Raw genomic sequence first — 27,975 nt, 5'->3', positions numbered from 1 at the left:
AACCAGGGTCATCAATGTTTTCTGTAAAGGTTCAGATAAACCTTTTAGGCTTTCCATACAGTCTCTGTTGAAACGACTCCAGTGTGTCCTAGTAGTGCGAAAGCAGCTACAGCCAGACTATAGGTGAGCATGGCTGTGTTCCAATAAAACTTTATTTATAAATAAATACGCCTCTGGTGTATTTGGTCCATGACCCATAGTTTGCCTGACTCTTGGAAAGCTGATCTTTGGAGATTTTAAGTCTATTTCCTTGTGTAATTATGTGGAAATTATTTTTTTTAATGCACATCTAAGTTTTCTGTGTATATCACAAAGACCACAGATAACAGAATGATGGCATTCAAAAAAAAAGAGTACTGGCCTCTAACTTTTCTCCTAAGAATCCTCTTTGTGTGATACCCAACCCATTTTTCACTGAACATAAGGAGTTACACACCTGTCACCTGTCTGCTGATCTCACGCAGTAAACTCAGTGTCAGTCGGTGTTAATCACTCAGTTGGCTCCAACTCTGAGACCCCGTGGACCCCTCCACCAGGCTCCTCTGTCCAGGGGATTCTCCAGGCAGGAACACTGGAGTGGGTTGCCATGCCCTCCTCCAGGGGACCTTCCGGACCCAAGGACCGAACCCGGGTCTCCTGCATCGCAGGCAGATTCCTACTGTCTGAGCCCCCAGGGACCACACAGGACATTTTTAAACGTCCAGGAAAGCGGAGCGACTTCAGGCAGACATGGAATGCACAACTGCTGCGTTGTTTGGACCTGACTAGTTAATAAACGGACGTGCTGGAGATTCTTTCAGCTTGCTGGGGGGCCTGGAATATATTACTGAAATTAGGCGTTGTTGCTGTTCAGTCGCTCAGTCATGTCCAACTCTTTGCTGCCCCATAGACTGAAGCATGCCAGGCTTCCCTGTCCTTCACCATCTCCCAGAGTTTGCTCAAAAGGGCGCATGAATATAAACATTTTGGGAAGTTTGAAAGTAAGTAACAATCTTGACAAAAAATGTAAACAAAATCATAACTCATGAATATGCTATTTGCATTCTACTATATATTAGCTGCATGATAGGCTATAAAATAAGTTAAAAAGAGGCAGTTGTGAGGTGACAGTTGTCACATTAAAGTCCTTCTTACAAACCAGATTACCATACCTGTAAATTTTCATCATCCACAACTGATTGTCAGAGTGCTTAGGGAAAACAACCACGCTCAAAAATTCGACTATGAAGTCTATTGTATTTGTGTAACCTAAAATAATTTTTAAATGGAAAAGAAATATTATTATGTAATCTGATGAAGATTACGCATGTCATTTTTAACAAAGTGAATCACAGTAAAGATAACACAGAGATAAATATTGCATGTCCATGGGTCATTTTTCAAAATGTGCTGAAAACAATTATTTAAGAAGACCAGCATGATTTTGCCTATTTGGCATTTCAAACTAAATTCTGGCCACCAAGGGCTCCACATTCCTTCAGCCAGTCTGGGATACTTTCTAGGATTTTAGAGGTAAAGTTTTGAAAAGCTTGATGGCCATAGGGATGGAACAAAACATTGATCTGCGACAAGTGGCAGCAAACCAAGTCTTGAGAAGAGCAAATGATTGGTGAGATGCTGCTGTCCACTGCAGACGATGGCACTGTACCAATTCAGGCAGTATAACTGGAAGAGGCTTTCTCCTGTTTGACTCATTTGAGCTCAACCAAGTCAGATGCCTAGAGTCTTCGCTAGAGCAATGCTTATTCCTGCCAAGGACTTAGACAGTCTTTTCTAGTGGCAACACTTCTGTCTTGTCCTAGGTGGACCTCTGGGCCAGGTGACAAGGAAAAGACTGAATCTTGAGGTTAAAATCATGCAATCAAACCTCCTAGAGGACACCACAGAGTGTGTGAAAATTAGAATTTTGAACAAGCAGACATAAACTAGTCAAGTTTGTTATTGCTCTCCAAGATAAGTATATAAACGGTTGGGCTTTATAAGCTGAGACTATATTATCTGATCTCAGATGATATTTGAAAGTAATAATGACAAAAAATGGCCTTTAATAGATCAGGATACAGAAAGAAGAAATGCTGAAAAGGTTAACATGGGTGGATAGCTGATATCTCTCCAGAGATATTTTAGGTTCTTTTTCTATTTGTCAAGAAGCCAGAAACTCACCCTGAGTTGTTCCAGGGGAAGAGAAAAACTTTAAACAAAAAAAGTTGTAGAAAATTATTGGCTACGTTTCTGCCTATCATGTGGTTATGAGTATTACAATACCTATATTGAGATTATATGTGCATAAATGTTTTAAAAAACACTGACGATACACATAAAAGTCTAACCAGTAAGCAGTTTTTAACCAATAAATGCTCAAAATGTTAGCAATGACCTTGATCAGAAACATATCACTGATTAACACTGAGGAAATTTGAACATGACCAAACAGGAAGTAATTAAAAGGATATTACAAATCCTATTATATAAGTAAACGTCTGGAAATTTTGCACCAGCTAAAGTAGACCTTGGTAATCAGACTGAATACTCTGCAATGACAAGTAAATTACATAATGGCATTGTAATTATGTAATTGACTCTGCTTAGTATACGTGGAGTCAGCCTCATCAGGAAAAACCTAATTCTTATTCACTTTTTTGACTTTTTGTATTTGCTTTGCAAAGACAATCCTAAAACAGAATGCTTTACTGATTTTAACTTCTGCCTTTTTGACACTTACTTCTTTTATTTTCCAATTTGAAATGCAACCAGATGCTTCTGTGAAATAACTGAATTATGAAACAAAGCCAAAATGAGTTTCTCTAAATCTTCAGTCTATAGGCAATCCACAAGCAGTTACCCGCATGTGAAACCAGAAAAATAGGGATTGGTAAGCACTCTAAATTACAAAATATGTTTAAAATACTATGTAATTGAGGTCACAGTAAAAGACAAACTGTTTCTTTCTTTTAACGTCTGCCACTAAAAGTGGCTATAGAACCTTGAGGATTATTGTAACATAGCAATTTTTAAGAAAATTCCAAGTCCTTTGAATCCATGTGTAATGGCAGTGTTGTTTAAATCCTTCTAAAGAAATCTAAAAAATGTCAGCCAATGGTCATAGTCTCATTTTAGGGATAGCTGGGATGATATCATCTTCATCAGTCTTTATCATGTAAATTTGTATGTTTCAGAAGCCTACAAAATCCTACTGAGGTTCTATGTGCAGCCCTTCTTGAATGAGGAAACCTGTTCACCCACCGTCGATTTTGGTTTGTGAGAACATGGCTGGATTTATGGCTGTACGAGACTCCGGCCTGTGGTCGAGATTCCGGGGCCCAAAGAGGGATGAGAGGAACTGTGGCCAATGGGCAACTCACTGCTGGGCAGGAAAGGACTGTCCTCTGCAGTCATGCTGGGAGACAGGCCTCCTCTGAAGCACCTGCTGAAACAGACCTGGCCAACAGAGCTTTCACTCACTTACGTCTATGACATTTCTGAAACCTTTTCTTTCTGGCCTCCTACCAACTTATCAGTGTGGAAAACTGAGGCAGCTCAGATCCAAGCGCAGACATTCGAGCGTCGTTTTGCTTTCACGGTGCTCTGGGCCGGCGCTCTTCCAGACGAGCAGCCACAGCGCACACGCGGCTGCTGGGCACCTGACGCACCAAAAATGCTAACACAGTCTCGCTTTTCTAAAGTCAATACAAACATAAAAAATTTTAAATATTGTGTCAGCTTTTCATATTGATTATACATTAGAAGATAATAATAGTTTGGGTATATGAAAATATATAGTTAATTTTATCAGTTTTTTTTTAATGTGTCTAAGAGAAAAGTTAAAATTACATATATGATTTGTATCACTTATATTAGGCGGGACTTTTTCTAGACAATAACGTCTATAACAGTATTATTCCAATTTCTACCTTATTTATGTATTCATGGGACAAATGTGCTCTTATGGTTTGAGGAAAAAAACACTGGGATTCCAATTAGACTTTTTACATGGGGGAAATAATTCAAGATTGTTCTTCTCTGTGGCAAAATAGTCTGGTTTATGCTAGGCATCTGAACTTATTTGAGAACAAAAGTCAATAATGCGATATAGCAACTGTCAGCTCTAAGACGCAAGATGCAGCTTACTGTTGGCTGAAATTCCCTTGATTTTTTTGCTTTGTGACTATGTTGTGCAATAAATGAAACATTACAAAATAGTTCATCAAATTAAGGTTCTATCTGCGTTAGTCTACCATTATTTAGCTAAGTACTCTTTGAGAGAGATAACATATTCAATTTTAACAGGTAATATAAATGTGTATTGTTCTTTCAAAAATGTTAACTATGCTAACTTAAATAGCATCTCTGAAATCTCAGGCTGAATCATTTGGATGAAGTGACCGATTTTTGTAAAAGCTTGTTTTCCACTGAAATGACTATCTCATTACCAGGTCTTAATTTTTAACATTCAAATCAAAATCTAAAACTCCCTCTGATTTTGAGAGAATGCAATCTGCAGGTTAAAAAGACGAAATCACACTTACACCCTCACTCACCAGGGAGCGGGCGTGTGAGCTGGTACAAGAGGGCAAATTCTTAAACGCACATTGCCCTCCTGCATCTGCAGCACTCTTCACAGGACACGCTCCCCACGCCCAACCCGCGCAGGCAGCCCCGAGGGCCGCGGTGACACAGGGCTGGGGGGACAGGGACGAGGGGTGGGGGGACAGGGATGAGGGCTGGGGGGACAAGGACGTGGGCTGGGGGGATACGAGGGCTGGAGGGTCAGGGACCAGGGCTGGGGGGTCAGGGATGAGGGGTGGGGGGACAGGGACGAGGGGTGGGGGGACAGGGGCGAGGGGTGGGGGGACAGGGACGAGGGCTGGGGGGATACGAGGGCTGGGGGGTCAGGGACCAGGGCTGGGGGGACAGGGATGAGGGGTGGGGGGACAGGGACGAGGGGTGAAGGGATACGAGGGCTGGGGGGTCAGGGACGAGGGCTGGGGGGTCAGGGACATGGGCTGGGAGGACAGCGTGTCTTCATCTGACTGTATGCCCCATTCCATTACGATTCCTTTCCCTTTCTTCTTCCCTTTTCCAAATATATGGGACATTTCCCATCTATCACCTAACCATGTACATAGACTTCACAGGAAGTCTCCTCGGGAAAGGACACAAGGAAATTGGCCTTTTAAAATGGAAATCTTAATGCTTAGGGAATAATAAGGCATTCTTAAAAGGTTAAAACTAGCGAGCCTCTTATAATACCTAAAATGGAAATTGAGAGAATAAAGAAGAGACAGTAAAGAAGATAAACAGTCTCTACTAGTTAATCAACATAAAACAAACAAACGTAAACACTCTTTCTTAGAAGCTCAGATGCTGTGCCTCAGGGGCCTTCTCCTCCATGTCAGTGACCCGTCAGGCCCTGATATCACAGAAGACGCAATCCTACTCGATTTTCCTCACGAGAACAGTAGTGAAGTAAGACCTGCACTTGGAAAGCAGGACATCTACAAGGTCTGACAGTCCCCAGAAACCAGAGGGTTAATTCAATCTTCTAACTTGATAGTTCTGAAGCAGCGCCAAAAGAATTGAAGATCTCTTTTTGACGAGGATTTTTATCGGATAGTCATTTTTGTTGTCCAAAATTTTGGCCTGAAAATATTTTCTTTTTAATTAAGGAAACCTACTAAAATATTCTACATAATTAAGTTGATAAAAATGTCCATTTAAGCTCAAACTAGAGATAAATCTGAGGTGTTTGGAACTTAACTGTGAGTTTTTATAAGGAAAAAGCATTTCTATGAAAACCAAAGAAAAATATTTTTTAAAAAACCATGATGAAGTATTAGGTCTAATGTTACAGCTTCTCAAGAGTCTGATTTGAAATCAGTGTTTGTTTGTTTTTTTTTCTTCGTTTCTGTTTATTAAAGTAAATGAAAAGTTGCATTGTCCTAAATTTCTCAACATGGAAACTTTCAAAACTACATTGTGAATTATGAGTGCTTCCATCCAAGCATGAGAAAAAAGTATACTAGCTTCCTAGAAATATCTTTAGCCCATAAGCAGTATATCTAAAGAGTCATCAATTGAAGGAAAAAAGAACTTTTATAAACAAAAATGTTTCCTTACTATGTGTGTGCATGCTCAGTCGTGTCCGACTCTTTGCGACCCCATGGACGGTAGCCCATCAGGCTCCTCTGTCCATGGGATTCTCCAGGCAAGAGTACTGGAGTGGGTTACCAATTCCTTCTCCAAGGGATCTTCCTGACCCAGGGACTGAACCTGAATCTCCTGCATTGCAGGCTGATTCTTTACCGCTGGGCCACTGGGGAAGCCCCTTCCTTACCGCAGTGGGTTCAGTAATGAATGATCTTACAATGGGATATCACTCTCACTCTATTCAGACATTCTGGCACCAGCCATTGGTATAGATTTTTTATAAATTTAGAACCTTGGTCAGTATAGAATTTATCCATAAAAATGTTTCTATCTTTAAAAGTGTACAAGCTCATGAATAAATTCAATTTTATTTGAAATGGCAAAGAGTCAGTCTTCATTAGCCTAAGTCCCAGTCTTTTCTTTTTTCCACTAAATTCTTTTTCCCACTCCTAAGTGCTGTCCATCATAAGGACTTCTTATTAGAGAGCAGGTGGAGGTGAGAATAAATTCCTTAGCATGAGTTTGTAAAATACTTTTTTCCAGCACTATAAAATGGCAGAATTTTGTGATAGAACATTTCAGGTTATTAATAATATGGTTTATATAAATAAAGACAAGATAAAAAAGCATTCTCCACACAAGGTTTAGGGGCATATGGTTTCATAGCCCTTAAAATATGCTTGTTTCTTACTATTATAAGTGGTATATATGCAGTTTTTTTGCACATACAACTATAACCTAACCATCTTCTTGTAAACAGTTTTAGCATATTACTGAAGATATTGTAAATGTCATGGGAATACATCTTATAGCTCTACCTAGTATTAGCTGAGCAACAGTCCAAAGGAATTACCTTCTGAACAAATCCAGAGGGTGGAGGATGGCTAGGTCAACAAAACAAAAACAAAAACCTCAACTGTGCACTACTGGTCCCTGAAAACGTGTGTTTTTATATGTTGTGTTTACTTGCAATTTTAAATCTAATTCATCGGTATCTGATATCCATTACGTACCATAAGAGACACTAGTTTTTCATACAGCAGTCACATGCATTGAAGTTAGGATGACCACCCGATGCATATGTATTTTTGCACCTCAGAAACAATCACACTACGGTGCACATCATGCTTCCACCTTCCTTGCTGAAGGACAAAACGCACAAAGTGCCAGGGTTTGGCTGCCACACGGGAAGAAAGCCACTAGTCCTCCAGCGGGACCGCGTCACCCTGCTGAGCTCCGACCTCCAGGGCAGGGTCCTCCTCCCGTCCTTCCGCGGCTGCCGCGGCTCCAGCGGGCCCCTGCGTCTCCCACGCCGGGCGCCCCTCCGTCTCCGGGCCGGCCTCCTCCATCTCCAGGCCGGCCTCCTCCATCTCCTCCTCTGATGCCTGGGGCTCCACCCTGGGGGCCGCCACGGCGGCGTCTCCATCAGCACTGCCTTCCTCCTCCCCCACCTGCACCTCTGGCAGCTCCACTCCGGCGGCCCCCTCGGCTGCCCCCGGGGCCCCCTCGCCCCCCGAGACGCCCCCATCGCCAGCCTGAGGTGGAGACGGCTCCCGGCTGGCCCGGCCCTCCTGGACGCCGCTGTGGCTGCTGCTGGCGCTGCCGAGCCTGGAGGAGGCCACCACCGCCTTGACAGCCGCCTGCGGAGACAGAGAGGTCAGGGGTTACTGCACGAAAATCCCTACCCGGAGGATACCACCGGGCCTTAGACCAAAGGGTCAGGGGCTACTGCCACTGAAAATCCCAAATCAAAGCTTGATCTCAATTTTGCTTGTAGGGAGTGTTATTCTCTTACTTGGAGAAGGCAATGGCAACCCACTCCAATATTCTTGCCTGGAGAATCCCAGGGACAGAGGGGCCTAGTGGGCTGCCGTCCATGGGGTCGCACAGAGTCGGACACGATGGAAGTGACTTCACTTTCACTTTTCCCTTTCATGCACTGGAGAAGGAAATGGCAACCCACTCCAGTGCTCTTGCCTGGAGAATCCCAGGGACGGGGGAGCCTGGTGGGCTGCCGTCTCTGGGGTCGCACAGAGTCGGACACGACTGCAGCAACTCAGCAGCATTCTCTTACTATTCAGTCTTGGAAAGTGTATGACTCCAAGATTGTCTAATGAACACTTGTTTGAAGAATGAACAGCAAAATCTGTTTAATCTCAGAGTAGTGTATTTAGTCATCTGGAGGAAAGCCTAAATAAACGCATATGCCCACCGACTGCCAATATTCAAGAACTTCAGTTGTGCTTCCCAGAGTATGGGACACGACTTCCATGGATGTTAATAGGTACTAAGAAGATAAGAGAGTTCCATGGCCAAATTTGTTTGAGAAATTCTGGGTTAAGTCAAGGGTATTTAATCTAGGGTATTTCAAATTAATTTGATCATGGAACACTTCAGGTTTATTTAGCTTGTATCAGCCGAAAAGTGACTGCTGAATACAACACTATTTCTGACCCCCAGCTGTCCCCTGAGATTTCCTATATGTTTGCTGCTGCTACTGCTAAGTCACTTCATTCGTGCCCGACTCTGTGCGACCCTATAGACAGCAGCCCATCAGGCTCCCCCGTCCCTGGGATTCTCCAGGCAAGAACCCTGGAGTGGGTTGCTATTTCCTTCTCCAATGCATGAAAGTGAAAAGTGAAAGTGAAGTTGCTCAGTCATGTCCTAAATACTATTATGTAAGAGAAAAACACTTCATCTCTGTTCCATATATGTTCTATTAAAAGGGATATAATTTGATGGATAACTTTCCTATCACTTGAATTATTTTAATTTTACCAAGTATACTTATTTGCCTATATTATAAAATATAGCTTTAAAAAACTGTTTCCCAATTTTAGCATATTCAGAAAAAAGACAACTTTCTTAATAAATAGTTTCCTGAACAACACTTTCAAGCAATTCAGCCTTAATTAAATGGGAAGCAACGACCATGTATTTATTTGGTGAGTGAGTCTCCACATCCCACACGTTTCCCTTTATTGACAATGAACCCTGGGAACTCCCTGGCGGCCAGTGGTAGGAGTCAGTGCTTCACTAAAAGTCCCACAAGCCGCCCAGTGCCATTTGCTCCCCCAGAATTCCCCAAACAGAAAAATAAAACCCCACACTGAGTTCTTACAAGAGGAAAACAGAACTGTGGTTGGCTTTATACCATCACGGTTAGGATTTCAAAGCAGCATTTTCCCAGATACCACAGGAGACGAGTAACAGCATTAGATAAACAATGCGAATTATCTTTGATTCGAAAAGTATGAGAGAAATCTTTTTTAAAAAATAAAACAAAATAAATGCCATCTAACCTTGAGCTTGCGCCGGGCATTGAATTCTTGTAGCTTCTTTTGAGCCGTATCCATGTGTACAAAATTGGCAGCTTTACCTGTGACCCACGGGTGCTGGAGAGCTTGAAAGGTAGTCAGCCTTTTCTTAGGATCCAACACAATTAATTTTCTGACCTGAAATGATAAAGAACCATCGACTCCTTAGGGAGATTTTCATGGTTACCTGAGGCTTGCCCCTCAGCTGTGAACTTCTAGGTCTTATTTAATTTTCTTGGCAGTACAGTAATATACATTATTATTCTGTCTCCTTGGCGGTGCACTAAATGTACATTAAACAACCTTTTTAAGTCCCCAGCGGTCACTGTGGGGATGGCTTCAGGCACCAGTAGCTGAGGAGTCTGGAAAGAGTGGTGTGTGCGAACCGAGAGCCCAAACTGGCACACAGATACCCACAGATCAGAGAAACAAGGCTTGCCTTGCCTGTGAACTGCAAGAACTTTGAGTGGGAGCCAGCATCTGGATAATTCTAGATTGCAACTTCACATCACTTAGGGTTCAGAAGGTAAACTACACCTCAGGTGAGACGGATGATTCATGCCGCCGTCATTGCTTCTGTGGGGACTGACGGGCAAACAGAAGGGGGCGGGGTCACAGCCTTTATGATTACACCGTGATCCTATCAATAGTGCTCTCTCGGCCCTCGAGAATAGGTTCAGTTCAGTCACTCGGTCGTGTCCGACTCTTTTCAACCCCATGGACTGCAGCATTCCAGGCCTCCCTGTCCATTACCAACTCCCAGAGTTTACTCAAACTCATGTCCATTGAGTCGGTGATGCCATCCAACCATCTCGTCCTGCCTTCAATCTTTGCCAGCATCAGGGTCTTTTCAAATGAGTCAGCTCTTTGCATCAGGTGGCCAAAGTATTGGAGTTTCAGCTTCAGCATCAGTCCTTCAAATTAACACTCAGGACTGATTTCCTTTAGGATGGACTGGTTGGATCTCTTTGCTTTCCAAGGGACTTCAAGAGTCTTCTCCAACACCACAGTTCAAAAGCATCAATTCTTCAGGGCTCAGCTTTCTTTATAGTCCAACTCTCACATCTATACATGACTACTGGGAAAACCATAGCCTTGACTAGATGGACCTTTGCTGGCAAAGTAATGCCTCTGCTTTTTAATATGCTGTCTAGGTTGGTCATAGCTTTTCTTCCAAGGAGCAAGCGTCTTAATTGCAGTCACCATCTGTAGTGATTTTGGAGGCCCCCAAAATAAATTCTGACACTGTTTCCCCATCTATTTGCCATGAAGTGATAGGACCTGATGCCATGATCTTCGTTTTTGAATGAGGAGCTTTAAGGCAACTTTTTCACTCTCCTCTTTCACTTTCATCAACAGCCTCTTTAGTTCTTCTTCACTTTCTGCCAAAAGGGTGGTGTCATCTGCATATCTGAGGTTATTGATATTTCTTCCGGCAATCTTGATTCCAGCTTGTGTTTCTTCCAGCCCAGCGTTTCTCCTGATGTACTCTGCATAGAAGTTAAATAAGCAGGGTGACAATATACAGCCTTGATGTACTCTTTTTCCTATTTTTAATCAGTCTGTTGTTCCATGTCTAGTTCTAACTGTTGCTTCCTGACCCACATAGAGATTTCTCAAGAGGTGGGTCAGGTGGTCTGGTATTCCTATCTATTTCAGAATTTTCCACAGTTTATTGTGATCCACACAGTTAAAGGCTTTGGCATAGTCAATAAAACAGAAATAGATGCATTTCTGGAACTTTCTTGCTTTTTTGATGATCCAGCGGATGTTGGCAATTTGATCTTCCCATCAGGACGCTTTCATAAGCCTCTTATCCCTGGAAGGAATATGCCAAGAGCTGGGGTAAAAGCCTACTTAGAATCAAAGAAAAGGTGTCAGTGGTTTGGGGATATGGTTTATTTAAAAGGACTGAATTCAAATGAATCGTAGCCCATTCTGGGAGGTTTACTCCGATGGTGAGCATGAGCAGACAATGAATTGCCAGGAAGTTCAACAACCAAAATAACCCCCAGCCCTGGGCTCAGAGAAGTGACCTGGGATGAGGCAGAGATTACCTGAAGTCAGGAAGTGCACTTAAGTCCTAACTTGCTCAAAGTCTCTACTTCTGTGACCTCAAAGACCCACATGTGTCTGACCTCAGACACCCACCCGCCCCTACTGAGTGACTATGGACACCCTCCTGGGCCCTCTTCTTACACAACCTAATTTCCACCCTAATTTCCTTGTAAACACTTTTCTTACAGGCATGCAACATTTTTAAAAAATTTATGTAATACTATCCATATCTTATCAATTAGTAAATTTAGCTGCAATTCATGAATGAGGGATGGAAGGAAGCTCAAAGATTTAGTGATTCATGTAACGTAAAACCTCATGTAACTGGTGGGGGCTATACGATGGCACCTCACTCCAGTACTCTTGCCTGGAAAACCCCATGGATGGAGGAGCCTGGTGGGCTGCAGTCCATGGGGTCGCTACAAGTCGGACACGACTGAGTGACTTCACTTTCACTTTTCACTTTCATGCATTGGAGAAAGAAATGGCAACCCACTCCAGTGTTCTTGCCTGGAGAATCCTAGGGAAGGGGGAGCCTGGTGGGCTGCTGTCTAAGGGGTCACACAGAGTTGGACATGACTGAAGCAACTTAGCAGCAGCAACAGGATACTTATACTAGGGTTTGTCTTGTCTTAGAATTTGTCCTGTGGCTACAACACCACAGTACCTTCAAGGTAGACAAGCTTTCTGAGTTTCAGTCTGCCGGTGTGTAAAATGAGGGACTCTGGATGACTTAAGGCATAACATCTTTTATAATTCTAAAAATCCAAAAACTGAACACAGGCTAACAAAATTAGGAAGCTAGTCAAATGAAGAATGAATATCTGGTTCTCCTTTCACTTTCTGTTTTGTAGCATTTGCAAAGAAATGTATGTGGGGTAGAGACACTGCATTTGAAAACGGTAGAGTCTTGAGACTTTAGGTGGAGGGAGCTGAAGAATAATTAAGAAGAAGAATGCACAGCAGTAACAGCTTTGATGGTGGTCAGAGCTCTCATCTGTTGGATACATACACTAATAATTTCATGTAAGTGACACCTAACCCTTAAAACATCCTTGACAATTAGACACTTCATGCTCCTTTTCTAATCTTCTGTTTCTTCTTCCCTATCATCACCATTCTCTTCTGCTTGAAAATACGAAGAATTTATGGAAAGCCAATTAGCACCAAAACTTTATATATGTCATCATCCATCTTTACATTTGGAGGCACTGAGGCACTGAGTTTTTAAGAAAGTTGTTGAAGATCAGAGAGACTCGGTGACCTCGTCAGGATTCAGACCCAAAGACGCGCCCTCATCCTACAGCTCCACTTACAGACCAGCTCCCCATGCCCCATGACAGAACAGCCGCAGGTTTTGCTAATAAGTGTTTCACCTAGGGGCTCAAAGATTCCTTTAGTTCTGAAGTTATGTAAATGTTTTAACCACCAGGAGGTATAGCTGAATGAAGGAACATCACAGCTAACCCTCATCCATTTAACCTTTTATCAGAGATAAGAAGAAACAGAAGGGGGCTAACTAATGGGATTATTATTGAGTTCGTTGGTGATGGTTACTTAGTATCATCCCTTAATTCTTCCAAAGACCTAGAGACAGGTACCAGTACCATCCAGAGAAGAAAATCGAAGCACAGAGAGGTCAGGTTAGCACAAGGTCAAACCTGCAACTATTAGAAACGGGGGGGCAGGGGCCGGGCGGGGCGGGGTACTTGAACCCAGGCATGTCCGACTTTTAAGAATTCTTGATCCGTTTCCCGACCGATGGTTTCATTCAACGAACATTTACTGAGCCTGCACTTCACGTCCACATGGCACTAAGATCTGGGCCCACCTGCTTCATCCTCTCCCAGAACCTGAACCTCATTAAGGAATACCTCTGAGCACAGCATACGGGACTGATGCTCATCGTGAAAAAGGAAGCCCAGGGCGGAGGATCAAGCCGCAGAAAGAACGAACCAACTGTGAGCAGAACTGCGTGCCCCGCGAAGACCAGGTCTCCTCGACAAGGTCACGGCGGCCAGGGCTCGGTGACGAGTCACCTGTGATGCCCTGTGACCCCTGGAGAGGCGAGGGGGTTCACGAGGGAGGGGATCTGTGTGCCGTACGGCAGAGAACACACAACACTGTGAAGCCATTATCCTTCGATTAAAACACACTAAAAAAGATCAGCTATCGTGTGAAGAGCTGTGTGTGTGTGTGTATGGAGAGGAAGCAGGACGACGGAGGGGCATCACAGGGCGGACGGAGGAGCAGCGGGCAGATGCGGAGTCACGCTGCCGGGACTGGGGTCCATGTGCGGAGGACAGCGGTGTGTGTGTGTCTGTATGTGTGTGTGTCTGTGTGTATGTCTGTGTGTGTGTGTGTGTCTGTATGTGTGTGTCTGTATGTCTGTGTGTGTGTGTGTCTGTGTCTGTGTGTGTCTGTGTCTCTGTGTGTGTCTGTGTGTGTGTGTCTCTGTGTGTTTGTGTCTGTGTGTCTCTGGGTGTCTGTGTGTCTCTGTATGTGTGTCTGTGTCTCTGTGTGTCTGTGTGTGTGTGTCTGTGTGTGTGTGTCTGTGTGTCTCTGTGTGTCTGTGTCTGTATGTCTCTGTGTGTCTCTGTGTGTCTGTGTCTCTGTGTGTCTGTGCATCTCTGTGTGTGTATGTGTCTGTGTGTCTCTGTATGTGTGTCTGTGTGTGTGTGTCTGTGTGTGTGTGTCTGTGTGTCTGTGTGTGTCTGTCTCTGTGTGTCTGTGTCCCTGTGTGTCTGTGTCTCTGTGTGTCTGTGTGTCTGTGCATCTCTGTGTATGTGTCTGTGTGTCTCTGTATGTGTGTCTGTGTGTGTGTGTCTGTGTGTCTGTGTGTCTGTGTGTGTCTGTCTCTGTGTGTCTGTGTCCCTGTGTGTCTGTGTCTCTGTGTGTCTGTGTCTCTGTGTGTCTGTGCATCTCTGTGTGTGTGTATGTGTCTGTGTGTCTCTGTATGTGTGTCTGTGTGTGTGTGTCTGTATGTGTGTCTGTGTGTGTGTGTCTGTGTGTGTGTCTGTGTGTGTGTCTCTGTGTGTCTGTATGTGTGTCTGTTTGTGTGTCTGTGTGTCTCTGTGTGTCTGTTTATGTGCCTCTGTGTGTGTCTGTGTCTGTGGCTCTGTGTGTGTCTGTGTGTTTCTGTGTATGTGAGTCTCTGTGCGTGTGTCTGTGTGTCTCTGTGTCTACCTCTGTGTGTGTGTGTCTGTGTGTATGTCTCTGTGTGTCTGTGTGTCTGTCTCTGTGTGTCTGTGTGTGTGTGGTGGAGAGGAAGGAGCAGGGAGGATGAAGGGGCAGCACAGACCACCCAGAGTCATGCCGCCAGGACGGGGGTCCGCGCACCGTGGAGCAGAGGGGACCCCATCTCGATGGAGCGGACAGATGGGCGGACACAGAGACGCTCAGCAGAGGGGGCGCGAGGGGGAGGTGGCGATATCTTCGCATCGCACACGCACACGCTGCCTCTCTTCAGACCGTCCTGGAAAGGTCATGACCTTAGGAAACCTGTTTTCCCAGCACACAGATGGTAAGATGAGAAAAGTTTTAGCCCTGGAGAAGGGGTCCGGAAATCTGGATCCTTCCTTTCGAGCAATGCCTTTCTGCTGGGAAGCTGTGCATCACTTCTCTGCGCTTGAGCAAACTCATCCTTAAAATTCAAGGAAGATTAAATGAGTCCTGAGATCCTTGGAGATCTAAACTTCTATGATTCAGAAGTCAATTTTTCATCATCTCTGTGTGGTTTCTCTCTAGAACAGGGTTCCCCAGTCTCTGGGCTGTGGACTAGTACTTCCTATCTTAGCAGCAGTATTCAATTAGAAATAAAGTACAAAATAAATGTGATCTGCTTTAATCATTCTGAAACTAGCCTCCCTACCCCCAGTCCATGGAAAAATTGTCTTCTATAAAGTTGGTCCCTGGTGCCAAAAAGATTGAGGATGACAGCTCTAAAGAATTGATGGTAAAAGCTTCAATGGCACCTCAGTATCTTCTTTATTTTAGAACCGGTGGGCCAGCACCCCAGAGGATAGGCCAGCGCCCCACCTGTCCTGAATGCAAATAAACTCCAGTATTACCAGAGGTGAGAAGTCAGTGAAACAAACAAAAAACCGAACAAAACGCACAATGTGACTCATGTATGGTAGTCATGCGGGATAGGACTTGTGTTACCATCAGGATATTTTAATAAGTTTGAACATTTGAAGAAATAATGTTGCTTTATTCAAAGCATAACTAATCTAAGTGACAGCAAGCCATTTAAAAAATAATTCATCTGTGTATATTATGTTTGGAGTCACCCAGCACAGCTGTCTTCTTAGCTTCATAGCTTACAGGTTCTGTTCTAGATGATAAAAACTCATTAATTAACAAGCAGTAATTTGTAATTTGTGATAATTCAGCTAGAGATGAATCAAACATATCTTTTTTTCATTATCTATAAGGAAAATTAGTATGCATTGTTTTCTTAAAAATACTATATAATTAAAAGAAATAAGCTACTAAGAGGGATTAATTTTCTAAATGGCACTGCCCATTAATTAGCTAAAAAAATGAATGTAAGGGATTTTATTTCATTTTGTTTCAGTCACACTTACCAAATCCTTGGCATTCAGAGATACTTCATCCCACCAGGGGGAGATAAAGTAATATTCACAATTCAGAATTCTCCTGAACATGAATTGATCGCCTCTCTCATCATAGAATGGTTCAAATCCACAAAGTCTAGGACAAAAGATACAAGATAAAATGTATCTTGTAAAATGTACCTTTAAAAGCCTAAGTGTATGTCACCAATTTTTTGCAGAAATTCAATATTGTCCTTTTTCACAGCTTCCTGTGATGAATGTACGTCTGCTAAGCTTAAGCGTGTAACTGCCTTGTTATAATTCATTTATGATTATATAAATATACAATCATGTCTTCAGGGTAGTAAAAATAGATTAAAAAAATCAATGTAAGATTTCTACAAAAAGTTATAATCATATTAATAATTATGATACAAAGCAACAATAATATTACAATAGCTAACACTATTACAAGCATTATGCTATAGTGCTATTTCCACGTGTTTTTTTCCACCAGGAATTGAGAGAGCAGATTGGAGTTCCAATTTATCATAAAATGGAAAAGTTAGGATTTTGAGAATAAAAAGGTTAAAAGGTGCAAAGAAAAGTTGTTAGTCGTTTTTGTTCAGTCCTTTTCACTGAATTCTTCCATAGAGAAGAAAAAAGTACTGGGTTTCCATCCCACTCCAGTTTGGGTCTCAGAGTGAACACAGACAGGAGCCTACACCAGCGCGGGGAACGGCCTTCTGAACTGACTGCAGCGGGCAACGCAGCCCAGAGGACCGTCGCCAGGCACACGAGCCTCACTTCTGCACATCGCAAAGACATCTCACTATGATCATCATCACCTTCCAGCACGGTCACAATGTGAGAGGAAAGAAACAGAACCACCCTTCACATAAAAAAGAGAGACAGGCAAAGTGAGCTGCTGGTGGGACCACCAAGCCTCTAATGCTTACAGGTCAGGGGAGGTTCTAAATCACTAAAGACCAAAAGGGAACTGTAAAAAAAAAAAAAAAGTCCTTGCCAGGGCGTGTGTTTCACGTGACAAAGAATGAAGGAAAAAGAATGAACACAGTAAGAAACATTTCCCCAAGTCCTTCCACCAAACTGACCCGGCTGCTGCAGAGCGTGCAACAGTCCACAGCGGATCCGGGCGCAGCAGGTGTTTAAGAGGAAGCCGTTTCTCCTGCTCTTTGGCTCAGGGACCATCCTGCTCGACGGTCCTGGTTTCTTTCAAAAACTGCAGAGCCAGCCGGGTAAAGCCGAGGCTCAGGAGCACCGAGGCCGGGCTGGGCGCCCCCCGGCCCGTGCACTGCGGAGCCCCCGGGCAGAGGCAGCTTCAGCAGAGGAGGGCACACGGCACACCCCGCAAGGTGGCCTCCTCCATCAGACACGACCACCCACTGGGGGCCCCCCAAGGAAGACGAGGCTCCAGCAGAGAAGGGGGCACACGGCCACACTGCGCCTGCAGCCCAGCCTCCTGCAGACAGACACGGCCGCTGCGGGACCCCAGGGAGACGGGGCTCCAGCAAAGGGAACAGGGAGGCGGGCACACGGCCACACCGCGCCCGGCGGCCTCGTCCATCAGAGGCGGCCGCTGCCCGCGGGTCCAGGGAAAGCCGCCAACCGTCCAGGCTTAGCTGAGGAACCTCGCACGTTCCGTCTTCCGGAATTTAGAGGGGAAAATGACAGCTGTGCAAGTGGGGCACTCAGACGCCTTCCTGCCATCCTGGACACGGCGGCAACCCTGTGGCCGAGACGCGGCAAGCAGGTGAGGGCATTAGCCTGGAGGGTGGGGCCGGGAGGCGCAGACCCGCGGCCGCCGGCGAGCGCTCGGGGCGCAGGGAGGAGCCCGGCGCTGCAGGGCGGGCGGCGCAGGAGCCCCGAGGCAGAGGCGGCGTGTGAGCAGGGCGCTGAGCCACGCGACAGGACGCAGCGCTGAAAGCTGCAGGCGAGAGTGAATCTCCGGTGTTATCTGATTCTGACCTGAAAACCACAGTAGTTGCTTCTGTCTATAGGGGTAAAGGGCTTAGGTTTAGAAGGTAGAAGGAGCAGAATCCTTCTGAAAAACAACAGAACGGCCTTCATGTCCAAGCCACTCTCATCCTTAGAAATAGCACGGTCATAGCACAAAACAGCCGGGTAGAACTCTTAACAATAATAAAGGAGGTACATAAACCCAGCGGCACAATCCATTGTAGAGAATGTTCCAATGAGCCTTGCCTAGTAGACTTCATCCATCATTAGTGGACTGCAGATTAAATAAAAAGTCCCTAGGCTCAGGGGCTGACAGAAGTCGGACCAGGACTAAAGGATATTGGCGTGAGCAGCACTGTTAGCTGCTACCACTTACTCAGCCAGCAACTTTCAACTAATGGGCTTAAGTGAACTATGGGAAAGAAACCTGATAGAGTTTTAAATTATTTTCAGGGTTATAATAAGATGCTTCTCCAATAGTCACATTTTTTTCTCTTCACTTTCCCATGTTAGTGACATGGGAGTGTTCTTCATTCCATATTTCAGGTTTCCAGGGCAAATGTTATTAAATTTCCTACCTCAATCTCTCTGAGTTATCACATATCCTTAATTCTTCAACCCCTTTCATCACATTTCAGTAAGAAACTCTACTTGGGTGGGCACGTTTCCATTTTAGGGGCAAACAGGAAGCAGTATTTGTAGTTCAGTTTTGCAATGAACATCACTAAGCATAATATGTCACGCACATAGTTCAGGAGCAACCTTCTTCCACAGCACAACAGTGATCTTAAATGTAAGCTGAAGGTATTCTATGATGTGACCTTATGAATTCATTACTAATGAATTAAGCAATAAGTGTGGAAAACAAATTACCTGAAAGTTTGCACTTTCATGAGAAAAAACATGGTTCCCTAGCTCTCTATATTCTTTTCAAGCTTTACTACATCCTGGAAACGCAGGGAAGTGATCACTGAAAATATCTTTTGACATTACATAATAGCAGATGACTGTTTTATGGTGTGCTTGTTAAACCTTTTTATGGTTGCTACTCACCAACAAATAAACAGGTGAACTCAAGAGTTTGCTAACATGCTTGGAAGTCTACCCTGGTTGCCCTCTTCCTAGCCCATATTACCTAGACACTGCACTTTCTAAGATCACTATTAAATTAGCCAAACCGAACCTCTTCCTACTATGGACTGAACTATGTTCTCCCCGATCAGGACGGTAAGGCCCTGAGCCCTGTGTAATGGCATCTGGAGATGAGGGCTCTGGCAGTTAAGAGAGTTCGATGAGGCCACAAGGATGAGACCTCGTGCTATGATCAGTGCAGTGTGCTCACGGAAGAGGGACCGCAGAATGTGCTTCCTCCTGCTGCCTCGGTGTATACAGGGAGAAGGCGGCTGTCTGCAACCAGGAAGATGGCTCTTGGCAGGATCTGAGCTACCAGCGCCTTTGGCCTCCAGACTCCAGGGCTCCACGTTTGTAGTGCTGTAGCACCCAGCCTCTGTGGTTTGTTATAGAAGCCTGAGTTGCCTAATTCACTTTCTTTCACACCCTTCAAAATCTCTTTACAGATTTGAATAATACAGGTTCCAACAATTAACTTGGGCTTCCCAGGTGGTGCAGTAGTAAAGAATCCACCTGTCAATGCAGGAGACGCAAGAGATGTGGGTTCGATCCCTGGGTTGGGAAGATCCCCTGGAGAAGGAAAGGGCAACTTCACTCCAGTATTCTTTCCTGGAGAACCCCACAGACAGAGGAGCCTGGTGGGCTACAGTCCATGGGGTCACAAGGAGTCGGACACAGCAGAGTGCACGGGACACACGCACCACAATTGACTCTGCAGCGCCCTCTAGCGGACGGCCAAATCCACTTGTTTTGATATAAGTGGTCCACTGGAGAAGGGAATGGCAAGCCACTGCAGTATTCTTGCCTTGAGAACCCCATGAACACTATGAAAAGGCAAAATGATAGGATACCGACAGAGGAATTCCCCAGGTCATTAGGTGCCCAATATGCTACTGGAGATCAGTGGAGAAATAACTCCAGAGAGAATGAAGGGATGGAGCCAAAGCAAAAACAATACCCAGCTGTGGATGTGACTGGTGATAGAAACAAGGTCCAATGCTATAAAGAGCAATATTGCATAGGAACCTGGAATATCAGGTCCATGAATCAAGGCAAATTGGAAGTGGTCAGACAGGAGATGGCAAGGGTGAACGTCGACATTCTAGGAATCAGCAAACTAAAAAGGACTGGAATGGGTGAATTTACCTCAGATGACCATTATATCTACTACTGCGGGCAGAAATCCCTCAGAAGAAATGGAGTAGCCATCATGGTCAACAAAAGAGTCCGTAATGCAGTACTTGGATGCAATCTCAAAAACGACAGAATGATCTCTGTTCGTCTCCAAGGCAAACCATTCAATATCACAGTTATCCAAGTCTTATGCCCCAACCAATAACACTGAAGAAGCTGAAGTTGAATGGTTTTATGAAGACCTACAAGACCTTTTAGAACTAACACCCAAAAAAGATGTCCTTTTCATTATAGGGGACTGGAATGCAAAAGTAGGAAGTCAAGAAACACTTAGAGTAACAGGCAAATTTGGCCTTGGAATGCAGAATGAAGCAAGGCAAAGACTAATAGAATTTTGCCAAGAAAATGCACTGGTCATAGCAAACACCCTCTTCCAACAACACAAGAGAAGACTCTACACATGGACATCACCAGATGGTCAACACCAAAATCAGATTGATTATATTCTTTGCAGCCAAATATGGAGAAGCTCTATATACTCAACAAAAACAAGACCAGGAGCTGACTGTGGCTCAGATCATGAACTCCTTATTACCAAATTCAGACTGAAATTGAAGAAAGCAGGGAAAACCGCTAGACCATTCAGGTATGACCTAAATCAAATCCCTTATGATTATACAGTGGAAGTGAGAAATAGATTTAAGGGCCTAGATCTGATAGATAGAGTGCCTGATGAACTATGGAATGAGGTTCGTGACACTATACAGGAGACAGGGATCAAGACCATCTCCATGGAAAAGAAATGCAAAAAAGCAAAATGGCTGTCAGGAGGGCCTTACAAATAGCTGTGAAAAGAAGAGAGGTGAAAAGCAAAGGAGAAAAGGAAAGATATAAGCATCTGAATGCAGAGTTCCAAAGAATGGCAAGAAGAGATAAGAAAGCCTTCTTCAGCGATCAACGCAAAGAAATAGAGGAAAACAACAGAATGGGAAAGAATAGAGATCTCTTCAAGAAAATTAGAGATACCAAGGGAACATTTCATGCAAAGATGGGCTCGATAAAGGACAGAAATGGTATGGACCTAACAGAAGCAAAAGATATTAAGAAGAGGTGGCAAGAATACATGGAAGAACTGTACAAAAAAAATCTTCACGACCCGGATAATCATGATGATGTGATCACTCATCTAGAGCCAGACATCTTGGAATGTGAAGTCAATTGGGTCTTAGAAAGCATCACTATGAACAAAGCTAGTGGAGGTGATGGAATTCCAGTTGAGCTGTTTCAAATCCTGGAAGATGATGCTGTGAAAGTGTTGCATTCAATATGCCAGCACATTTGGAAAACTCAGCAGTGGCCACAGGACTGGAAAAGGTCCGTTTTCATTCCAATTCCAAAGAAAGGCAATGCCAAAGAATGCTCAAACTACCACACAATTGCACTCATCTCACACGCTAGCAAAGTAATGCTCAAAATTCTCCAAGCCAGGCTTCAGCAATACATGAACTGTGAACTCCCTGATGTTCAAGCTGGTTTTAGAAAAGGAAGAGGAACCAGAGATCAAATTGCCAACATCTGCTGGATCATGGAAAAGCAAGAGATTTCCAGAAAAACATCTATTTCTGCTTTATTGACTATGCCAAAGCCTTTGACTCTGTGGATCACAATAAACTGTGGAAAATTCTGAAAGAGATGGGAATACCAGACCACCTGACCTGCCTCTTGAGAAATCTGTATGCAGGCCAGGAAGCAACAGTTCGAACTGGACATGGAACAACAGACTTGTTCCGAATAGGAAAAGGAGTACGTCAAGGCTGTATATTGTCACCCTGCTTATTTAACTCATATGCAGAGTACATCATGAGAAACGCTGGATTGGAAGAAACACAAGCTGGAATCAAGATTGCCGGGAGAAATATCAATAACCTCAGATATGCAAATGACACCACCCTGATGGCAGAAAGTGAAGAGGAACTAAAAAGCCTCTTGATGAAAGTGAAAGAGGAGAGTGAAAAAGTTGGTTTAAAGCTCAACATTAAGAAAATGAAGATCATGGCATCTGGTCCCATCACTTCATGGCAAAAAGATGGGGAAACATTGGAAACAGTGTCAGACTTTATTTTTTTGGGCTCCAAAATCACTGCAGATGGTGACTGCAGCCATGAAATTAAAAGACACTGACTCCTTGGAAGAAAAGTTATGACCGACCTAGATAGCATATTCAAAAGCAGAGACATTACTTTGCCGACTAAGGTCCGTCTAGTCAAGGCTATGGTTTTTCCTGTGGTCATGTATGGAGTTGGACTGTGAAGAAGGCTGAGTGCTGAAGAATTGATGCTTTTGAACTGTGGTGTTGGAGAAGACTCTTGAGAGTCCCTTGGACTGCAAGGAGATCCAACCAGTCCATTCTGAAGGAGATCAACCCTGGGATTTCTTCGGAAGGAATGATGCTAAAGCTGAAGCTCCAGTACTTTGGCCACCTCATGGGAAGAGTTGACTCATTGGAAAAGACTCTGATGCTGGGAGGGATTGGGGGCAGGAGGAGAAGGGGACGACCGAGGATGAGATGGTTGGATGGCATCACGGACTCGATGGACATGAGTCTGAGTGAACTCCAGGAGTTGGTGATGTAAAGGGAGGCCTGGCGTGCTGCGATTCATGGGGTCACAAAGAGTTGGACACAACTCCGCGACTGAACTGAAACTGAACTTGGAGCTCAGTGAGGTTTGCTTTTGCAGCTGTTCCACAGGCAACCTTCCTCGACAGACACTCTCCTATCACTCTCGACTATTTCCTTCATATTTGTCTGCAATTCCATCATCTCTTTGGCAGACTGAAACTCGTTGTTTATTGGTAGACAGGAGCTTAGAAATGGAGCTGGAGATACCAGAGAGTGAAAGATAACACCCTCCCCCCTCAGAAGTTTTCTCTGAGTTCTGGGTATTATACTAAACGTCCTTTGCCGGGAGCCAGGGTGAGGAACTCAGCCTATGGCAAAGGTCATGAGGAAGGAGGCTTCGGCATACTCAAAGGCATGATCAAGCCTCAGGAAATCCCCTGTTCCCGAGCGTCTACCCCCAAAACCAGAGTCTACTTACTTTACTGTTTCATGCTCTCACCTATACCTCTGACTTTACGGGGGGCTGACCCCCATTTCCTCTCTCGGAGAAAGAGTTAGCTTACAGCTCCAAGTCAATAAAAATTCCTGGGCGTGACAAGAGTGTTTCAACTTAAGAACTCCTCTGAAGGTTATCTAGCCTGCCTGTACAGGTTTATGTGATTGTTTACAGCCTCCCAATCATGAGAGGTACATGAGATGCTTTAGACTTACTAAAGGCAGATTCTTTTGGGAAGTTGGAAATTGTCAGTATAGTGGGTTGGTTAGGAATTATATTGGTGAAGGGTTTTTCATTTGTTGTGCCAATAATTGCTGCTAATTCCCTGCCCTGGGTGTGACAAGGGTGTCTCAGGTCAAACCTCTCTGCAGGCAGACTAGCTTGTGTGACAGGATTATCCATACTCAGCACATGATTGTTTACTACCTCTTAACCATAAACAGCACAGAGAGCTTGGAGTATTTTGAAAGTCTTCATTAGTATAGGGCTTTTCTCATTGTTGAGTCAATGATTGCCACCAGGCCTCCATATCCTTAGGCACCTGGGAATATATTAATCAATGTATTTGGAATATAGAAAAGGAACTATAGTAGTTTTTGATGTTAGCAATACTAGACTTTTTGAGTTAATGAATTTTCTCTTTTGTAATAGATCACTGTACTTTGTTATAAATCACTGTGTCCTTGCTATGCAAAAATGTAACTTTATCACTATCTTAAGACTAAATAGATCTTAAGCGGAACATTGGTAAAGGGTTTTCATTTGTTGGGCTGATGTTTGCTGCTAAATCTCCATATTCCCTGCCCTTATAATGAATATAACTAGCATATAGGAGAAATAAGTATTAACCTTTAAGATTAATCATGTTAACCTTGGGTTAAATAAATTCCTTTCTTGATTGTAACCCACTACACCTTCACCCTATAGGAATGCAGCTTTATTTGGAGGGTGGTGCCTGGTTTAAGAAAAAATACCCTTGGAAAAAATAAGTTTTTTGGTTATCAGAAAGAAAGGATCACAAAATGTCAGCAGGCCTCATGGCCAGAAGATGATGTAAAACCCCTAAAACCTTTTTTTATACATTTATGTGAAGCACCTGATTTTGATAAAGGTCAGGACTGCTGACCCCCACATGACTCTGTATTCATCCCTATGTAAAACAAAAGGTATATAAGCAAACCTAAAAAATAAAGAAATGGGATCAGTTTCCGAAAAGACTGATTCCCCCATGTTGTTCCTTCTTGCTCCCCGTTTTTCTGGCTGAATTCCCATCTGGAGTGTGGGTGCTCACCACGTCTACTGACTTGCCCCGGTTTTCAAGCCCACTCGAGAAGGAGCCCAAGGAGGGGCACCTTCCGATATTCAAGTGGCACCGGTGGCCCAACGTAGATGGTGCAAATTCCTTGTCTTGGAATTTTATTGGTATCCCACGTAAGCCAAGTTATTCAGAATCTTTTTCTCTCCTACTGTTTCCTGGCCGAATTCCCATCTGGTATGTGGGTACTCACCAAGCCTATTAATTTTGCCTGGGCTTCTAAGATCAGACCGGGGAGGCCTCAGTGCCTCCTCTCCTTTGGGAGAACGGAAAGACACCGGCGGCCTACGTAGGTGGTGATTGGTATTCCATGTAAACCAAGTTATTCAGCCTCTTTTTCTCTGCTAATTTTCTAATCCCTCTCTATCTGTAATTAAATAAGTTTTTCCCTAGGACGCCGATTCCATCCCCACCTTTGAATTACCCTGGATCCACCGGGGCTGGACCCCAGCAGTCCTTGAGAACTTAACACATACAGGAAATAAAACTAGTAGTCAAAATGCCTTTAAAACATTCCTGAGAAGACATATATAGGCTTGGGATTGCTTCAGAGGTTAAAGAACCATTTGTCCCTTAAAAAGGAATAATACTCTTATCATTTGGTTGACATGCACATAAGTAAAACAAGAGCAAGTTTAATAGGTGATTTCATGCTCATTAATATCATCAAATAATGAATTGTTCCCATGTCTGTGATACACCGCATAATATAATGAGACACACCGAAGCCCTAGACAGAAGTTCTTACCCCAAGAAAACTACAAAACATGCTGCTCGTTTTCTGAAAATTCTTTCATTAACTACTCTTAGTACATCATCAGTTCAGTTCAGTTCAGTCGCTCAGTCATGTCCGACTCTTTGCAACCCCATGAACTGCAGCACACCAGGCCTCCTTGTACATCACCAACTCCCAGAGTTCACTCAGACTCACGTCCATCAGGTCCGTGATGCCATGCAGCCATCTCATCCTTGGTCGTCCCCTTCTCCTCCTGCCCCCAATCCCTCCCAGCATCAGAGTCTTTTCCAGTGAGTCAACTCTTCACATGAGGTGGCCAAAGTACTGGAGCTTCAGCTTTAGCATCATTCCTTCCAAAGAAATCCCAGGGCTGATCTCCTTCAGAATGGACTGGTTGGATCTCCTTGCAGTCCAAGGGACTCTCAAGAGTCTTCTCCAACACCACAGTTCAAAAGCATCAATTCTTCAGTGCTCAGCCTTCTTCACAGTCCAACTCTCACATCCATACATGACTACTGGAAAAACCATAGCCTTGACTAGACGGACCTTTGTTGACAAAATAATGTCTCTGCTTTTCAATATTCTATCTAAGTTGGTCATAACTTTCCTTCCAAGGAGTAAGCGTCTTTTAATTTCATGGCTGCAGTCACCATCTGCAGTGATTTTGGAGCCCCCAAAAATTAAGTCTGACACTGTTTCCACTGCTTTCCCATCTATTTCCCATGAAGTGATGGGACCAGATGCCATGATCTTAGTTTCCTGAACGTTGAGCTTTAAGACAGCTTTGTCACTCTCCCCTTTCACTTTCATCAAGAGGCTTTTTAGTTCCTCTTCACTTTCTGCCATAAGGATGGTGTCATCTGCATATCTGAGGTTATTGATATTTCTCCCGGCAATCTTGATTCCAGCTTGTGTTTCTTCCAGTCCAGTGTTTCTCATGATGTAGTACATCATAGAGAACCACAAAAAGTTAAAAGGGATCTTGCTTTTTTCATGAGGACTGTAAGTACTTGGGCTTCCCAGGTGATGCTAGTGGTAAAGAAACTGCCTGACAAAGCAGGAGTCATAAGAGACACAGGTTCGATCCCGGGGTTGGGAAGATCCCCTGGAGGAGGCATGGCAACCCACCCAGTGTTCTTGCCTGGAGAATCCCATGGACAGAGGAGCCTGGTGGGCTACAGTCCATGGGGTCGAAAAGAGTTGGACAGGCCTGAGCAACTGAGCATGCGTGCACACATAAGTAACTAGAAGACACTATAGCAAAGGAAACAGTGTGCTGAGAGATCGCTTCTATTCACTTACAAGATGTAGGTGATTATCCCCACAGACCACATGTCCACCTCGGGTCCATAGGCGCAGCCTCTAAGGATTTCAGGTGCTGCAGAAAAAGTGAAAACTGTATTAGAGTTTAAATTCAGTATTCACATTTTAGTAACAAGCAATGGAGAAGAAATGAGTTCATCAACAGGAACTTCAGAACAGGTTTAGAACCAATCTTCTCTCCTCAAACCGAAGTATGAGGCTACAAATTCTTATGACAATTTTAGTGGAAAAGATTATATTCTGTGTTTGGGGTACATAAAAGTAAACTTACTAACTTTAATATTCTACATCAGAACATCATGATACTTTTCAAATCAGATAGCTGTACCTGTACTACAAAGGGAGCTTTGCACACAGAAACAAAAGAAATGAAAGTTCAGCATAGAAGAGGCAAGAGGCACAGTCAGGCCGCCTGAGGCCCGAGGTCTCCGTGAGCGTGTGTTTGTGACCGCGTGTAGGGCAGGGGCAGGGCGGACGGTGACAGGCCTGGACAGTCCACCGCTGGAGGGCGGACAAGAGCCGGCGCAGGTCTCCGCGCTGAGAAGCACCCGCGCAGCAGAGCGCGGCGGTCCGCGCCTCGGGATGAAGGGCGGAGAGAGGGCTTCCCTGCACGCAGCCAGGCCGCTGCTCCGGCCTGACACGCAGGTCTTCTCCGCCCCGCGGCGGCCCCCAGCGCAGACCCAGCTGTGAGACGGAGGCTGACTGGGTCCACGGCTTGCCCCCAGGCCTGGAGGTGGCTTGCTGGCCCACTAATTACGCAAGAAACGGAGCAGGGAGAGCTCTGCTCTCTCTGCCGAAGCAGGGCGCAGGTCTACAGCCCAGAGCAGCCCTTTTCTCCTCTGAAGAGACGCGCTGCGGGGGTCCGCGGGGCCCCCCGGGGAGGAAGCGGAGTGCTGAGTGCTCCCCGAGGGCGGCCCGGGGTCAGGGCTCCGCACTCCTTCCCTCGGGGCGGGGCAGCGGCGAGCCGGAGCCGCGTCCACGCGGCCTGGGGATGTCAGGACTGGAGGACACGCCAAGGCGAGCCCCTAAGCTGTCCTCAGGGGACCCCGAGTTACAGAGAGGACACCGCGGCCTCCCTCTGACGTCCTCCCGCTCCGTTTTCTTCTCTCCGGATACCCTCCCTCCTGTGGAAACTGTCACAGGTGAAGGGCATGTGGAA

The 27,975-nt window shown here is 44.6% G+C and overlaps 2 protein-coding genes across 8 annotated transcripts in view; one reads left to right on the top strand and one right to left on the bottom strand.

Annotated features, from left to right (window-relative positions):
• Window positions 1-4,213, top strand: part of STARD4 (StAR related lipid transfer domain containing 4) — a 31,273-nt gene extending 27,060 nt beyond the window's left edge. For 5 of the 7 annotated variants that reach the window (XM_069592690.1, XM_069592679.1, XM_069592688.1 and 2 more), the window contains one exon: window positions 3,177-4,213. In XM_069592690.1, coding sequence (XP_069448791.1) covers window positions 3,177-3,262 — 86 coding nt within the window. In that variant the 3' untranslated portion in view covers window positions 3,263-4,213. Of the gene's footprint in view, window positions 1-2,816; window positions 2,873-3,176 lie in introns of all 7 variants that reach the window. The other 2 variants (XM_069592683.1, XM_069592684.1) reach the window with 1 other exon arrangement.
• Window positions 4,214-5,880: 1,667 nt separating this feature from the next.
• Window positions 5,881-27,975, bottom strand: part of CAMK4 (calcium/calmodulin dependent protein kinase IV) — a 273,926-nt gene continuing 251,831 nt past the window's right edge. Inside the window, exons 8-11 of the mRNA XM_069592674.1 lie at window positions 26,796-26,871; window positions 16,112-16,238; window positions 9,450-9,602; window positions 5,881-7,787 (exon numbers count right to left, since the gene is read on the bottom strand). Of these exons, the coding sequence (XP_069448775.1) occupies window positions 7,347-7,787; window positions 9,450-9,602; window positions 16,112-16,238; window positions 26,796-26,871 (797 nt within the window). The 3' untranslated portion in view covers window positions 5,881-7,346. The remainder of the gene's footprint in view (window positions 7,788-9,449; window positions 9,603-16,111; window positions 16,239-26,795; window positions 26,872-27,975) is intronic.

The sequence above is a fragment of the Ovis canadensis genome, chromosome 5 (genome assembly GCF_042477335.2).
Source record: "Ovis canadensis isolate MfBH-ARS-UI-01 breed Bighorn chromosome 5, ARS-UI_OviCan_v2, whole genome shotgun sequence".
NCBI classification, from domain to species: domain Eukaryota; kingdom Metazoa; phylum Chordata; class Mammalia; order Artiodactyla; family Bovidae; genus Ovis; species Ovis canadensis.
The sequence above is the reverse complement of the archived record's forward strand: the minus strand, read 5'-3'. Positions and strand labels throughout refer to the sequence as shown.